The 16,339-nt window shown below is 35.6% G+C and overlaps 1 protein-coding gene across 4 annotated transcripts; it reads left to right on the forward strand.

The window, feature by feature from the left end:
• Positions 1–399: 399 nt before the first annotated feature.
• Positions 400–2,501, forward strand: LOC120077126 (protein translation factor SUI1 homolog). 4 transcript variants are annotated; one of them, XM_039031022.2, is made up of 6 exons: positions 597–717; positions 986–1,049; positions 1,366–1,481; positions 1,598–1,803; positions 2,111–2,164; positions 2,258–2,501. In XM_039031022.2, the coding sequence occupies exons 3-6, from the start codon at positions 1,445–1,447 to the stop codon at positions 2,300–2,302; spliced, it is 342 nt and encodes a 113-aa protein (XP_038886950.1). In that variant the 5' UTR covers positions 597–717; positions 986–1,049; positions 1,366–1,444; the 3' UTR covers positions 2,303–2,501. The 4 variants fall into 4 exon arrangements, with proteins under 4 accessions (XP_038886949.1, XP_038886950.1, XP_090169575.1 ...); XM_090313449.1 differs by having other exon boundaries at positions 636–834; XM_039031021.2 differs by lacking the exon at positions 986–1,049 and having other exon boundaries at positions 400–717.
• Positions 2,502–16,339: the final 13,838 nt, after the last annotated feature.

A 16,339-nucleotide genomic window follows, 5' to 3' on the forward strand; every position in this document is an offset into this window, starting at 1 on the left:
TCCGTAAAAAAAAAACTAATAAATTGATATGTGAAAAACCAAGGTAAATAGAAAATAAAATTTTATTAAATGCATTTTTTTCCAAATTGAAAAATAGAAAAAAAAATGTATTTTTTCTCTCCAATTGATAAATGAGAAAAACTATATTAAAAACATTTTCTCTCTCCATCATTAAAGTAGCTTCGAAAATAATATATATATATATATATATATATAACGAATATAAATAAATATAAAAAAAGATAAAATTGTCCAAAAATAACACTAAAAGACCTTAAAAAAAATCAAATTTAAAGACATTTATGAAAATATATATTCAAAATAGATTTCTTATGTAAAATCCTAGCAATTTCTACATAAAAAGCCTAAAGAATAGACACATATTACACTAATATCTTCAACATTTTATTTTTTACAAAAAAAAAAAAAAAAAAAAATCTAATGATCTTCCTATTTTCCCTAATATTAGGTTTCAATCAAGATAAAAAGCAATGGAGGGACGTCGTTTGAGTGACAACTATGAACCGTCAGATCAAGTAGGAGATTTAATCTGTACCGTAAAAAATAAATAGGAGAAAGGAAAGGAAAACGGAATTAAATCGATATAATAGAGGTTTGTGTGGCTTGCAGAAATCGTCTCTCGCATATAAGCTTCATTGACTTGAAACCTCGCTGTTCTAGGTCTCTTCGTCTTCGGATTCACACTTTTTTCTCCCGGTATAATTCTTCTTAATTCATCTCCCTTCTCTCTTTCATGTTAATCCATCCACTATTTTCTTTTCTGTTTCTTCTTTTATCGATTTCTTCTCAACCATTTGTCAATTTCTCATCTGGGTTAGGGTTTATTTTTATTTTTATTTTTGTTTTATGCAAGCGCGAGATCTGTTAGTTTTTTTCTTTTGGGATGTTAGAGTTTTGTTGTTTGATTGTAATTCTCTCTAATTTGAAGAATAAAAAAGATATATGATTTTGTTTCCGATGACAGGGTTTGTTCTTTGGTTCGTGGAGAAATTGTTTGATCCCGTACAGAACATTTACTTTTGCAGTTGGTTGTATTCTTTTCCTAATTTGTTGAAAACAGAATGTACTATTGTGAAAAAAGCCCTAATGATCGTATTCTTTTCATAATTTTAGTCCGATCTGCCAATTTGTTATTTTTCTATCGTTTTTGATAGAACGAGGTTATGAATTTGTTAGTATCTTTTGATCTTTAGTATGTCAGAGGATCGAGAGGATTGTAGATTAAACATGGGACTTAGCTGTATGAGGATTATGGGGTGGAATATTATGTTTTGCATTTGAACAAATTGATGCTTCTGTGACTGTATCTTGTTGTTTCAACTCTGGATCTGTTATGCCTTGCAGATTTGAGCACAGCTTAATTGAGAGCAAATAATTTATTTGCTGGTTGGTTACCTGTGTCTACTCCGGACAGCCAAGTTTCATGTCTGAATTTAACGTGCAAATTCCATCTGCTTTTGGTAACTTGACAAATCCCTATACTAGCTTTTAATTATTTAGTTAATTGTGTTGCATTAGGACTAGGAGCCTCCATATTTGCTTCAAAATTAATTAACTTTACTCATTTGATTGTTAGACCCATTTGCTGATGCAAATGCTGAGGACTCAGGAGCTGGGGCAAAAGAATACGTTCATGTGCGCATACAGCAACGTAACGGGAGGAAAAGCCTGACAACTGTCCAAGGATTGAAGAAGGAGTTTAGTTATAACAAGATACTCAAGGATCTGAAGAAGGAATTCTGCTGTAATGGCACAGTTGTGCAAGATCCTGAGCTAGGCCAGGTTAGTTCTTTGCCTCCCACCCCAAATGAATAGTGTATTGAGGCCCTCCTTTTCTTTGCCGATGCTTAAATCATTTGTATAAACACTGTTTCATTTTATCTATCTAAACATGGTGTGGCTGTGGTGCAACCTAGCAGTTGTCCTCTGTGTAAGCTGCAGGTTGACTATGTTTATTTATGTTTGATTAGCATTAGGTTATTAATAACAAGAACCTAGTGGTTTTGATTGGATTATTTGCAATTTTGCTCCCTTGTGAAAAACATACAACGCCACAATCAATAACATCGGCTGTTATGATTGCCTTCAGGTTATACAACTTCAGGGAGACCAAAGAAAGAATGTGTCTACCTTCCTTGTGCAGGTATCCAAGGATGGACTGTAAATAGTTTGTGACCATGATTTATGTTTCTGGTAACAGTTCTTGATTTGTTCACCCTTTTTTCTTCATTGATAGGCTGGCATTGTGAAGAAGGAGAACATCAAGATTCACGGTTTCTGAAGAGCAGCAAGATCGACTTCTATCACTGTTTACATCAGCCTAACTAATAGTGGTGGACATTATATAGCTAATTTTAGACCTTGAAGAGTGCGTGTTACAACTCCTCGGTCCATGTACGTTTTCTTTGCTTTGTTATGCAGACCAAGTTATGGATCATTGGACCCTTTTAATTAATGATGATACATTTCCTGCTTTCTCATCCGGATCGCAACATCTAACCTATCACTTTTCTGAATTTGGTTTCGTATATGGTTGGTTGGATGTAACAAGCAGCAGATAGGATATTCTCTGAGCATCACTCATCTATTGGGCTGCTTTTCTCAGATAGAGATTCAGTGATAACCTGATTGTTTTGCACTTTTTTGTGAGAGATTTTCTGCCTGAGTTATGATATCCACATAAGGAATGCGTGTTCTTCACATTTGGGCTTGCAGTGTTTTTGGCTTTCTTTGAGTCTTTTTGGTGTCCAGAGCTAGGATGTCGACAATCTTACTTCAGGAATATAGGGACTTGCTATGTTTTTAAATAGGATTTGTCAACGACTCAACGAAATAAGTAAATAAATAGAGTTCAGAGTTTTTGTTGATCAATAAATGATATAGGTTAAATTACCAATTAAAAACAATTCAAATATTCGACAAATAAATTGCTACGATTATATGTGGTGGATTTAAACATTGACTTGTTCTCATATTTATACGTTTGATAAAAATATGCGTACTGATGTCTGATTTTAAAAATAAAATATTTGAAAATTAGGGGTAAGAATAAAAATTAATTAAATTCCCAGCTACTTAGTTATGAATACGAAATAATTCCTCATATTTTTATGGGGGATTAAATATCACTTGTTTTTCGTTTTTTAATTTCTCAACAAGGTTTGACAATTGGTTTTTTCTTCTCATCTTTATTAAAATTTGAATTGTTTTATACAAAAATGGTTTTGAAGATTAAATAATAAAGAAATAGTTGTATGTGGATAATCATTATCTATAAAAATATGGTTCCTGTATTTTTTACTTTGATTTATTTTAGTTGTTATATTTTTAAAATGTTCCTTTTGGTGTCTTTCAATTTTTGTTTATTTTGATCCTTGAATTTAAAAAAAGTAACAATTTTGATCTCCTTAAAAATGAAATTAAAATGAAAATGAGGCGACCAAAATGAACAAACATTAAAAGTACAAGAATCAAAATAGTATTTAAACCTCTATTTTACTAGTCAAGATTGATCGAAGAAACTATGAATTGAAACAAAAGATAAAAAGCTGATTTTGTTGTTTACAAAATTGAATTTTGGGAACATTCCTTATAAATGGAAAATAAGGAATAAAAACTTCTCAAAAAGTTGAAAATAAGAAAAGAAATTTGAAATAGATTTCTTATAATATACAAATAAGTGATTACAAATACCTAAATTATTGTATAATCTTTGGGTTTGAAGGTCGGTGTGATTTGTTAAAGGAAACATTTTATATGATGTGTAAACGGGTAGGCTAATTTTGTTTAGATTAATTTTCGTTAGATTCCCATCACACATTTTTAGAGTATAAAAATAAACAATTCGTAAAGCTAGCTGATTTCTTTAGGAATTTCTTACCTTTTTAATGGAAAGATGATGGAATTTTTCTTTCATTTTTGGAATAAAGTATAAAGGAACCTATAAAATTATATTTACAAAGATGAAATTAATTATTCTTTTAAAATAATTTTAATTTTATCTGTTGAGTCGGAATGTTTATGTTAGTTAAACTCTGTTCATGTAAAAAAGAAATATGCTTAATTAGTTTATTAATCTAGATGTTATTTGACCCTACAAAATATACTTGTAAACAACAGAGGATTTAGAAATTACATGTGCAAAACGAAAGTAACAAACCGAGTTGGCCTCTGAAAATCGATTGGTCGAGTTTAGGAAGATGTCGGTTGGCACAAATTTTGCAAATTCGATTGATCAAGCCATCTAAACAAAAGAAAAGTGACCACTGGTGAGGAAAATTATAAGATAATTAGTATGTTATAGTTAATACTTAGTTTAGTTCTTAATTTAGATTAATTAGTATTTTGTAACAAATTAGTTAATTAGTCTTATTTTATTGTAAGGCTATAAATAACTTATTTAGGATTGTAATTAGAAACTTCAGATTATCCATTTTAATAGAACATTGTTCTGAGAGTATTCTCCCATTTTAGAGATGAATTTCCCTTGTTTAACCATGAATTTGACCTAATACTCTTTTCACTATATTAATTGGTATCAGAGCTTCGAATGACGTTCTCGAAAAGAAATAAATAATAGATGGCGGCCAAAGATACGCACATGAATGATGAACTACCGGATTTGCTCCTCCAAGATATTCTCAAACCCAACACATCTTACAACCTTTTTGTTGATTCACCTAACATTAAAACTAAAAGAAAAATAGCTTCCATATTTGGATAGGGTGGAGAGAAGGTTGGTGTAGGGATTAGTGTTAAGAGAATTGAGGGTGCAAGATTAATGGCAATGCTTTGTCAAGGCAATAAAGAGTTAAAAAAGAAAACCAACTCAAGGCAAGTTTGCTCTGCCTGGTTTCTTTCTGCGTAAAGAAGCTGACAGGGGAGTTCTCATTATGGGTTGTGGTTTGGTTACATATCATGAACAAGAATCTAAATGATACTGTTGCATATCAACAAGATATTAGGAATACTTATATGCATATGCTTTCTCTCTTTGTTAATTGTTTTCTTTTCTGGAATATATGAAAACATACCATGCCAATCAATTACATCATTTGTTTTGTAATGGTTGCCCTGCAAGTTATACAACTTCAGGGAGAGACCAAAGAAAGCATGTGTCTACCTTCCTTGTGCAGGTAATGGTTTGACTATATGATGTAGTGAAAAAGATATTTAGGCCAAATTCATGGGAAATCCATCCCTAAGATGAGAGGATACTCTCTAAAGAACAATGCTCTATTAAAATGGATAATCAAAAGCTTCCAATTACAATCTTAAATGGTTTATTTTATAGCCTTACAAGAAAATAAGACTAGTTAACTAATCGATTATAAAATACTAATTAATCTAAATTATACTTGTTTTCTTATAATTTTCCTCATCAACTAGTAACTATTCTTTAGTTGAGATGACTTGATCAATAGAATTTACAAAATTGGTGCCAACTGACTTCTTCTTAAACCTGACCAACCGATTATGTGCAGAGCGTTGTTCGTCCACGAGTTCTGGTTTCTCGTGTTCAAATTGTATTCTTAGAATTTTCATTTATTTATGAGATTGCTGCATTCGCTACTCTTCCCCAACTCCTGATTGAATCATGACAATATGATGTAAGATTATTGTTTTACACTTCTCTAGATCTCACTAATTATTGAGCTTTGAAATACTATTATATATATAGGGTAAATAGAACTTTGACTTTCATGAATACCTCTTGGGACCTTAAAAGTATCTAATACCTAAACTTAACGACATCTCATTTATATGATATTCTTGAAATTCATTGAAGAGTTAAGAACTAAATTTTGTCTCTAAATAGAGCTATCATATTTCAATTGTCTACATATATCTATGATTTTCTTTGTTACCCAAATGGTTAAGCAAAGTTGATAATGTTAGGAGTGGAACAAAATTCCATACCAATTAGAGAAGAGAATGATCATAAATATATAAGTAAGGACAATTATCTCTATTGGTATGAGACCTTTTGGTTTATACTTAAGAATCGTGTTAAAAGGTCCGTAAAGTTCTTTTTTTTAATTATTGTAAATAATTATATGAAGTTTTAACATATTCTTAAAAATTTGAAAACTAAAAATATATATTTTTAAAATTAAGGGACCAAATATAATTATTCTTCAAAATTCAGTAACTACAAAAGTAATCTTCCATTTTATTTTTAAAATTCAGATTTACCAACTTGACACTTTTATTTCACTATTTTTCCAGCTTCTAATTTCCCTCTTTTCATAGAGATGAAGATTTTTTTTTTAAAATAATGTTATTTTAATAAATATTAACAAAAATAGGGTTGGGCTGAAGCTATTGTCAAAAATAGAGTTGTGTAAGTGGACCCGATACACGAATTTCTACAAAGCACGTGAATCTGCCACACCTAGCAGTGATCTGGCATGCGTAGATTGTCACATGGACAGTCATGCAACGATGACTAGGTAATTGTGGAGGGGATCCACGATTATCCTAAGTCGTGTATCGAGTACATGACTTAATGGTCCCAAATACACCCCACGACCTTCTCCTTCCCTTTCTTCCTATCTGAAACTTTCCAACTTTCTTCCTTTCTCTCTCACAGTTATCAGTCCGACTGCCTGCCAATCTAGTTGCTGTCGCGTCTGTTGATCTAGTTGCTATCGCCGTCTGTCGATCTACCGCTGCCATCCTTCTTGCTGCCGATCTACCCTCTACCGTAGGTTATTTTTTTTTCCCAATATACGAGATTGTACGTAAAAGAATAGATTTTCCTCCATAGATTTACCATTTTGTTTTTCATTTTGGCTGATTTAAGTGTATGATCCATATGGATCAATTATTTTGTTTTCAATTGGACTAATTTAAATGTATACTCCATAGATCTCATATTTAGGCTGATTATTTATTGTTTTTTTTGTTGAATATCATAACTTGGACTGTCGATTTTTTTAGATTTTTTGAGCTTTATCACAACTTGGATTTTTTTAAGGTGACAATTGGAAAATATTTGGACTAATTTTTTAGATTTTTTTGGCTGACTTAGGAAAATATTTCGACTGTTTGGACTGGTCATAAAAGAATATTTGGACTGTTTGGAATATTAATTTATTTGGACTGCTTAAAAGAAGAAACAAACTTTTTATCGTATTAACATATTTTTGTCAACTATAACGTTGTAAAAATTTAAGTAAATATGTCGATGCATCTTGAAGATTTAGTCATTCTTGAACTTGGAAATGATGAAGATAGTGATATTGATGAACTTGATGAATTATTTGGAAACGATAGAAGTGGGGAACATGATCTTGAGTTGGTACCATCAGAGATGTTCATACAAATAGATTGGAAAATTATTAATTCAACCTGTGAACGAAGGTCAACTTTGGAGGAAAGGATTACCTGTAGCCCTACTCCAAGAAGTAATTAAAAAAACAATATGGGTATAATGTCAATTATAGACGGGTGTGGCAAGCTAAAAGAAAAACATTGATTGTTGTGTTTGGTGATTGAGAGAAATCATATTCATTCCGTATTGGTTGAGTGTTGTTGTTCATTACAATCCAGAAACACGATCATATTGGTATTTCTTTCCGTCTGATGTGCCAGTGATGGGTGGAAAATGGAGTAAATAAATATGCGTGCGTCTCATGATATGCGTTCGTTCTCCCTGTGTCGCTGGTCATGCGTTGGACTAAGGGATATGAAATATGCGTCTAAGAATCTATGCGATGACCATGCATTCCTGCCACAAGTTTTCTTGCTCTCTCGCCAGATCGCAAGTTTCTCAGGGTAATTCGAGGTCAAATTCAGGGACTTGTAACTAAATGTTGCGAAGTGATATGTTTGCGGCGAAGAATAAAAGATTAATGAAGTTTAAGGACTATGCGCTACTCCTACTCCTATCTAAACAGATTAAGCAATGGAAGTATGATTATGAGAGTTGGTAAAGACACGACAACTGTCAACGCGTAATAAGATGCATGAAAAAATAGATAAAATGGTGGAGGGGATGACTTCATCGCATCAATAAGCTTGATCGCAAGGGTAACCACAACCAACACAAGTTATGTGATCATGCTATACACAATTGTCTAGGATGCATGCGATGCATATGCGATAATGTCAATAGGACTTATGTCTAAGTCTTTATTCTTGCTTATACAATCTAACACACATAAGACAAGGTGACCGCTCATGCATTGTTTAATGCGATGAAATAATGGTGTAGAATGCGATGGTGGAATATGCGTTGTGCATGCAAGTTTTCTTAGCAAGATCCAAGTATAAATCCTACTGAGTTGCCTGGTAAACTTAGGGTCGAACACAGGGACTAAGAAAACAATATGCGATGGTAGTTTTTCGATTACTTTTCGGTAACAAATCAAACAACGCATTGGTTGGTGTGTTGTTTAAAGTATAAAATCTATGCGGCTGATATGAGAAAAGAGTTAATAATACGAAAGATGCGATGAGTATGCGGGGGAACGGGTTGAAAAGGGATTTAGTTAACACTTCCTAAGATTGCATTCATGCTACATGCATACAACAATAAGTCATCTCTCAATGCAAATGCTACGACTTCTAATTTTAGAACGCATGCGATGTATGCGATAAAGTCTATAGGACTTACATCTAAGCCTCTATTTCTGTTTATGCGATGACAAATGACACACATATACACAAGGCGACCGCATACTACTATAACCTATCTCTAGGGTGCATGCGATGCATGTTGGCAAACAGAACTTATCTCTAAGTCTCTATCTCTTGCTTATGCAGATCTAATCTTGCTCTCTCGAGTCTAGATTCTAATCTAGCTCTCTCAAGTCTTAGGTTCTTTCTTTAGACTCTCTCTCGAGTAGCTCTAAAGGGTAAAGGGCGCAACAGAAGACAAGATGATCGCATGTAATGAAGATCCTAGGTCATGTTAGCTAAGTACTTCTCAACCCATGCGAATGTTTAGTTACTCATGCATATTGTAAAGAAAGGGAACAGATGTAGAAATGCAAGTTCCATTCTATATATGAAATCAAAATATAGAATGACAATGTGAAAGAAAGATAAAGAGCCTGACAGCAATTTCTTGCTTTCCAAGGCTTTTACACTGTTCTTCTCTACTCTGCTTAACTCGCAAGAGTCGGCCCGCTCTCTGTTTTTCACACTCCTTGGCACTCTCTCGAGTTGACTAGGATGATTTTCTGGCGTCTTTTCCCTTATCTCGTTTCTGCCTTCTAAGTATAAGGAAACTAAGAACAACGGCTAACTATCTTCTATATGGCTCAGCTGAAATGAAAAACCGAACTGGGTGAACTCCTCCAATGAAGGTGGCCTTCGGTATTTATAGAGCTTCAAGGTGAAGAACTTTTTCTCTCGAATGATTGCACTAATGGGATGTCATTAATTCTCTGTCTAATGCACCGAATATTTGTCACCAAAAAGTTGAGTGTACTTGCTACAACATGTCGTTAACAGTTTGTCAACTTAATTCGAAATTGACCGTCATCAGCTTTTTGTCCCATCATGATTTATTAAGCTTTCACCTTGATGCGCCGGCTTTATGCAGCCACCTTCTTGAGCAGATTTTCACGAGCGCATATGATCGTATAGCCTTGCGGTCGTAATCTCTTAATGCACTCGGACGTTAATTTCTTTGGATCGCAATTCCGCCTTATGCCAACGCATTTTTTGCACAAAATACATAAGTTAACTGTTTTTAATGCGATGGACGCATGCGACCGCAATGTTGTGAACTTAATGCTTTTGGATGCAATCTAATATATTTTTACTGTCGCAATCCTTCATTGTTTTATAACTTTGCGCTGTAATAAAGTGCATTTCTGCCTGTTATCACACCCCCAAATTTAAAACAATTCTCGTCCTCAAGCATAAGCTAAATATTTTCTCTAGAAAGTCGACCGCCTTCTTCTTTCCTAGATTTCTCAAGGTTGCCTTATTCAAATCCTATGTACCAAATTTAGGGACCGCAAGTTTTACCTTAAAAAAGATTTTACTTGCTTCCAGGGCATCGCATGATTTATTTCATAAAAAAAAACCTTTTCAACTGGGGTATTTTCAAATGATTTTTATCCTTGCGTAATTTAGATATATATATTTTTTCTATGACCTTGCGCTGATCCAAGTGTCTAGCCTTTGTTTTGGCTTTCCCCCACGTGTGCCATGCGGACATCCAACTACGTGTTGGATCCGATCGCAACGTTATGATTTTTTTTTTTTGTTAATGCCTAAACATAGCAAGGTTGAAAATGACTACTGCACCTCAAAATTTAAACGCAACAATGTCCTCATTGCTGAAAGATTGAAAGAAGTCATGCGATGCTCTTAGGAAGTTTTGTAAAAAGTAATTTTGAAAGAAAGCTGGCAGACCACTAACTTCTAGAAATATTTAATGATTTGACTGTCCTACAATTAAGTTAACTCTAGCATATATGAAAAAAATAGAGGCATGCGTTTCATCATTGAAATCATAATTGGCAAAGAGAAATAATGCGGTGACTTACTAAATTAATCAATGTTAAATGATTGCGCCGACTAAGGAGGATACGGTGATAAAATTATCAAAGTTAAAATGATATGCGATAGAGAAAAATTTGGAATAAACAAAGTCAAGGAAAGATACAACCCCCAAATTTGCTCTGTCGCCCGCATTATTTGTAAATGCATCCTTCTTTGTGGTGAACTGCTCTTCTTCGATTGCGGTGGCGGACTAAGCTAGTTGCGTCTTTCCTTTAGCTCCTCCGCAATCGTTCACCACGATCGTTGCAAAGAAAACATTGAGAGGATCAAATAACAGACAGAGTTAGCAAAAACGTTTACCACGATCGTTCAACACGATTGCAGTGCCCTTTTTTTATATATAAATGCAAAAAGACAAATGTGAATCAGATAAAAGAAAGGTAACGAAAGATCATGAATCATTGATAGGAAAAATGATATTCCAAAAGAATCGCGTCCCTGATAAGTTTGAGTCGCATAGTAACGCAGGGACTGCTTATTTCAATCTGGGTTTTTTACGTCCAAGGAGACTTTCTCTTCTTTTCTTGGTCTTCTGGGATCTTGACTGCCTCAATCTGGAGCTTTTCCCCATTGATGTATTATGATTTCCCCCTTGTGCACATCAATTTGAGCGCGACCGATCGAGAGAAATGGTCGTCCCAATATGATGGACGCATCTTCGTCCGCTTTATAGTCCAGAATGATGAAGTCTGCCGGTAAGATAAATTTGTCAATTGAGACTGCGACATCTTTCAACTCTCCCTCGGGATGTATTCAGGATATGTCCATAAGCAGGAGAGTCTCCGTCGTGGGCGTGAGTTTGCCCATATTCAATCGTTTGAAGATTGATAGTGGCATTACGCTTATACTCGCCCCTAGATCGCATAGTACTTGACCAATGTAGACCCCTCCAATTGAGCATGGTATCGTGAAGCTTTCTGGGTCGCACATTTTTTGTGGGATCATAATATTTTGCATTACTGCCTCTGTAGCGATCTTACCTTCATCATTCTGTTTCTTTTTCAATCTTTTTGGGAATGGTGGTAGCTGTACTTTTTCTATCTCGTGTTCTAGAGGCTTGAAGGTGTATGTAACTTCTGGGTTCATCTTCTCGGGCTCTTCTGAATCATATGTCAATGGGTTCTTGGTCTTCACCTCATTCGAGTTGGTCATGATGGGTTCTTCCTCTACTTCCGCTGTCGTTTTTTCGCTTAGCAAGGAGACTGCTAGGCATTGTTCCTTTCTGGTAGCCCCAGGGTTGCGAGGGAGCTCAGTTGAGCTCGGAAACGCTTCTTGCGGTCTATTTTTGAGTTCGTCTGCAATTTGTCCTATCTGAATTTAAAGATTTCAGATGGACGTTGCTTGATTCTGAAGCACTGATTCATTCTTCTCAATATACTGCTTCAGCAAGCTCTCTAAAGATGAAGATTGCGGTGCCTGCGAACCGCTGGCTTGATTTTGCGTTTGACTGTCTATTCGCGGGAAAAATCCTGGTGGCCTTTCCTTTTGCGCCATAGGTTGATAGCTTTGTTGTGTTGGGATTGATTCTCTAAAGTCTCGTGTCCTGTAGTTTGTAAACAATATATACGAACACCAGTGATTGTTAATATATGATATTTACTTCACATTTTATTGTTTTGCTAGGTTATTTGTTTTATTTTCTTTACACAAACCAATAAATATAAAATCCCTGGTTATCTGTATGTGACTCAAGCATGTATGTGGTGACATACAAGTGGATCATGTCTTGAGTGATAACCAAAATGGTCTGTAGTATATGGATATAGGAGGGAAGCCTTATCATGGTAATGCTAAGGATGCGGCCCGCTTTGTGGAATGGTCATAAGTGTTGTGACTTGCTACAGATGGACTGATCCTGATCATTCGTGTTGGGGACATGCGAGTGGGGGTGTCTTATACAAAGAGTTTGTATAAGACCTGACCACGAAGTGTTAATGCCTCGTTATATAACATCGTTCATTACAGAGACTTCAGTTCACTAGGATGACCATAGGTAACATGACCTCAATCCTAAGTGAGTTGGGAACTCCTGCCATTGAGGGCGGTCCTTTGATTTGTATGGGTGCGAGTGGCCAAGTCGCCGATTTAAACCTATTATTTTGGGGATTCGTCTGATTTGGGAGCTGGGAACTCAGCTACACAAGATGGAATTCACTCCTTCCCTGAGGCAGGGGTAAGTAGATAGATGGCTCCTTTAAGGGCTGATTTCGGGGCTTGAACGATGCGGCGCCACACATCTTTTCTTGGCCTGAGAGGTGTTCACACATAGTTGGACTATGTTGTATTGTTCATTAGAGGAATTAGTGGTACTTAAGAAGTGAGATGTAACTACAGGAAAAAAAATGGTAAATTGGCCCAGCTGTACTTACGAACATCTGTGAAGGGTCATCGTACTCATGATTGGTTATATCTGATGGACACAGAAATATATCTATGGTAAGAAGAGTTCAGCTGTTGGTCTTTAGTAGAATCACTGATAGTTAACGGATGGTGAATGTCGTGGCTAAAGAGTTTAGTCAGCTATTCACATACCGTTGGAGCTTCGAGCCACAGGTCCATTAGGTCACTTGGGTAGCTTGGATAAATTCGAGAACCAGTGTTTGGGTTAATTTGAAATGTTCAAATTGACTAGAAGAAGTTCAATTATATATGATATAATTGGACTGATTAATTATATATGATATAATTGGCTAAATGTATGAGTTACATTATTTTGGAAGAAATTAGATATAAATATGATATCAAACTATATTAGAGGAGAAAATACTATAGTAGATATATGATATCAAACTATAGAATATAAATATAATATGATTACATTTATTAATTAAATTAATTGATTAATTATTTGATAATTAACCGATTAATCAACGTTCGGACGTGGGAAGTGGGGTTGCGGAGGTTATGGTAACCGGTGGGTTAAAGCTATGAAAATCGTTTTCATTTGATTATTCAGCCGTGCATTCGTATCGCCCGCGCAAAAAAAAAAAAAAAAAAAAAAAAAAGAATCTGTGAAAGAGCGATCGCGAGAGCCTATATGATAGAAGCTCGTTCGTCTAAACGATCGTCTAGTTCACGCGTTCTTTAAACGATCATATACATCTTTTCTAAATGATCGTTCAGTTTTTCCTAAATGATCATGTAACTCTACTATATGATAAGCATTTTCTCTATACGATAGCAGAGTTCATCTCCCAGTTACTTATCGTCTACACGACGTCTTCTCCTCTGTCCTCTACTAAACTCACTAGAGCCCACTCTTTGGGTTTTTTGATGCCGAGGATACCCAGGTTTCTCTTGTGGTGATGTCGTCCCCATGGCATTGTTCGTGTACGTTCGAATTGTGCTGTTGTAGTCGACAGACTCGCCGGGTGCTGGTAGATCGGTGGGAGGTTTTCCTCTGCTTTGGGTTCAGTTGTTCGAAGAGTGTCTTCATCTGGTATGAACCCTTTCCTTGTGTTTTATTGTATTTTGAGCATGTCGATCATGAGTTTAATATACATAACTGTTTGTATGGAATGTATATCGTTTATGTTTCGATCATTGTGAAATTGGAGCGATCTAAGCCCGCTCATGGAACTCTCGGTATGAGATCCTTCAATTGGTATGAGAGCCAGGTTTCTGATATTCCAATTTCATTTGTTGCAACGAAATAACGTATACATTCATGGTGGGTGCATTTCTACGCTGTTTTAAGTGTTACTATTGTGGATGTGCCAGATTAATGGATGTTTTCGAGATGAATTGCCTTGGTCTATTTAATTTCTTTTATGTTTGCGGTTGTTTGTAAAGGCCCCTACGTTTTAGGGCATAAATAATCGTAAATGAGTCTTTATTCAAAGTGTTTGAAGTCTTGAGTCGTTTGTTGAAGTTCTGGGCAAAGGTTGTGGCTCTTCGAGGAAGGAGATGATTTAGGGTTGATCGCATCGTGCAGAAAAGGTTCTATGTGATTGCTGTCCATCGCATCGTAAAGATGAAGGACTATGCGATCGTGGTTGAATGCATCGGTTGAACGATGGGGTATGCGATCAAGAGTTGGCCGTATCGGGTTGACGATCAGGCATGCGATCGCTGAGTATCGTTTAATGTGCGTGCGAGCTAGACGATCGTTTAGGTCAGCAAGCTTCATCGCTTAGTAACTGACTAAACGATCGCTTAGCATCGCAAGGTAAATCGTTTACCAAGTTGCACGCATCGGTTAGACGATCAGACTCTCGCGTATCGTTTAAAGTGCGCTAGACGATCGTTTAGGTCAGCAAGCTTCATCGCTTAGTAACTGACTAAATGATCGCTTAGTAACTAAAGGTAAATCATTTACTTGTCATCGCGCTATAGGAACGTTTGGACGATCAGGCTTCGCAGCCTCATCGTCGTCTACGCGATCGTTTACTAAAGTTCCTATCGTCTAGTACGCCCTGAACGATCATCTACTTGTTGAAGATTTCTACACGATGGAGACCTCCTTGCGGTTTAAGACCTGGTTCGCTTGTGAACCAGTTTGCTCGGTGAAAAATGTAATAGATAGGGTTTTCATTCCGATTTTTTTTGGATTAAAGGCTCATCCCGGTCCATTAATCTATTTGTTTAATACATGCAATATATGTTTTACATGTCATATGGTATGCACATATAGTAAATCCCACCTTAGGTTATGCATTGATCATGCATCATCTCTTTATTGTAATTGTTATAATTTAGAGAAGCATGATTTTAATTATGTAAGAGCATGCTCATGCATCATATAATATAAGAGTTATATTTATGCATGCATAAAAAGCATTGATATGCATCATCTTTATATTATAATTGTTATAGTATAAGGGTGTATGAAAGCATGTTTGCTTGGTTATTACACGTTATATAAAAGTTATATAGTAATGACCGGACATTGCATGAAGTATGATACATAGGTTACTTTATAATCGTTATAAACGCCTTGTTATGCACAATGTTTTTTAGTTGTTTTTTTTAAGAGTTAAAGAGAAATTAGAACTAAAAGAAAGTAGAAAGACATGCATGCTAACTTAGGTTTTATTCATGTTTTAAAATGTTTAAAACTTGGATCACATAGACCTAAGATCACGGTTCTAATATGATTAGCAACCCTAAGGCTTTAATCTTTTTAATCAGTTTAATAGGATTAAATTGGCTAATAAAAGGTTAAAGTGTAGCAAATCTATCTGTAAGGGACCTTTTGTCTAAGGCGGGTTCTGTCTAAGGGGGGGTATTTAAGTTGACAGAAACGTAACACCCCTACTTGGGAACTTACCTAGAAAGGTGAATTAGATAGATTTGATGCATGCATACAAGTTAAGAACAATCCATTAAAGTGTTTAAATGTGACTACTTGAACTTGTTTTTATTTCATAAACAAACGTTGTTTATGAGCAGGCTTTAAAAAGACCACTTAGACTAAAATCAGTAGCTGGATTGTCTAGGTTAATGAATCCCTAGGTAGAACATTCAGTGGGAGGTACTTGGGGCATAGATGCTTCACTTAAACCTTTCACTTTTCTCCTAAAGTCCACACCGTGAGATCTATCCTCGGCCTCACGGCACCTTTGGCGTGTCCCCCCAACGGATGGTGTTTGGGTAAGTCAATATCAAGGTGGATGGAGAGAATGTTCATAATAAGTGGGAGCGGGAAGTGCGACAGCATATCCCTCGGTCTCCCTCGTTAGGTTGAATAAAGTTACTGCGCATCGCCTCAAGGCACCTTGGGAGTGTCCCCCTGAAGGATGACAGTTTTGCGCGTTTCTTTATTTGATCTCCTGTAAGAGGATAAGGTAACTTA

This window comes from Benincasa hispida, chromosome 5, assembly GCF_027475165.1.
Source record: "Benincasa hispida cultivar pf3 chromosome 5, pf3_genome.v1.1, whole genome shotgun sequence".
Taxonomy (NCBI): Eukaryota; Viridiplantae; Streptophyta; class Magnoliopsida; order Cucurbitales; family Cucurbitaceae; genus Benincasa; species Benincasa hispida.

Coding starts and splice junctions, on each gene's coding strand:
- LOC120077126 (XM_039031021.2), top strand. CDS start 1,445: ATGTCTGAATTTAACGTGCAAATTCCATCTGCTTTTG. Junction 1,804..2,110: donor AAGATCCTGAGCTAGGCCAG/GTTAGTTCTTTG, acceptor GATTGCCTTCAG/GTTATACAACTTCAGGGAGA. Junction 2,165..2,257: donor TGTCTACCTTCCTTGTGCAG/GTATCCAAGGAT, acceptor CTTCATTGATAG/GCTGGCATTGTGAAGAAGGA.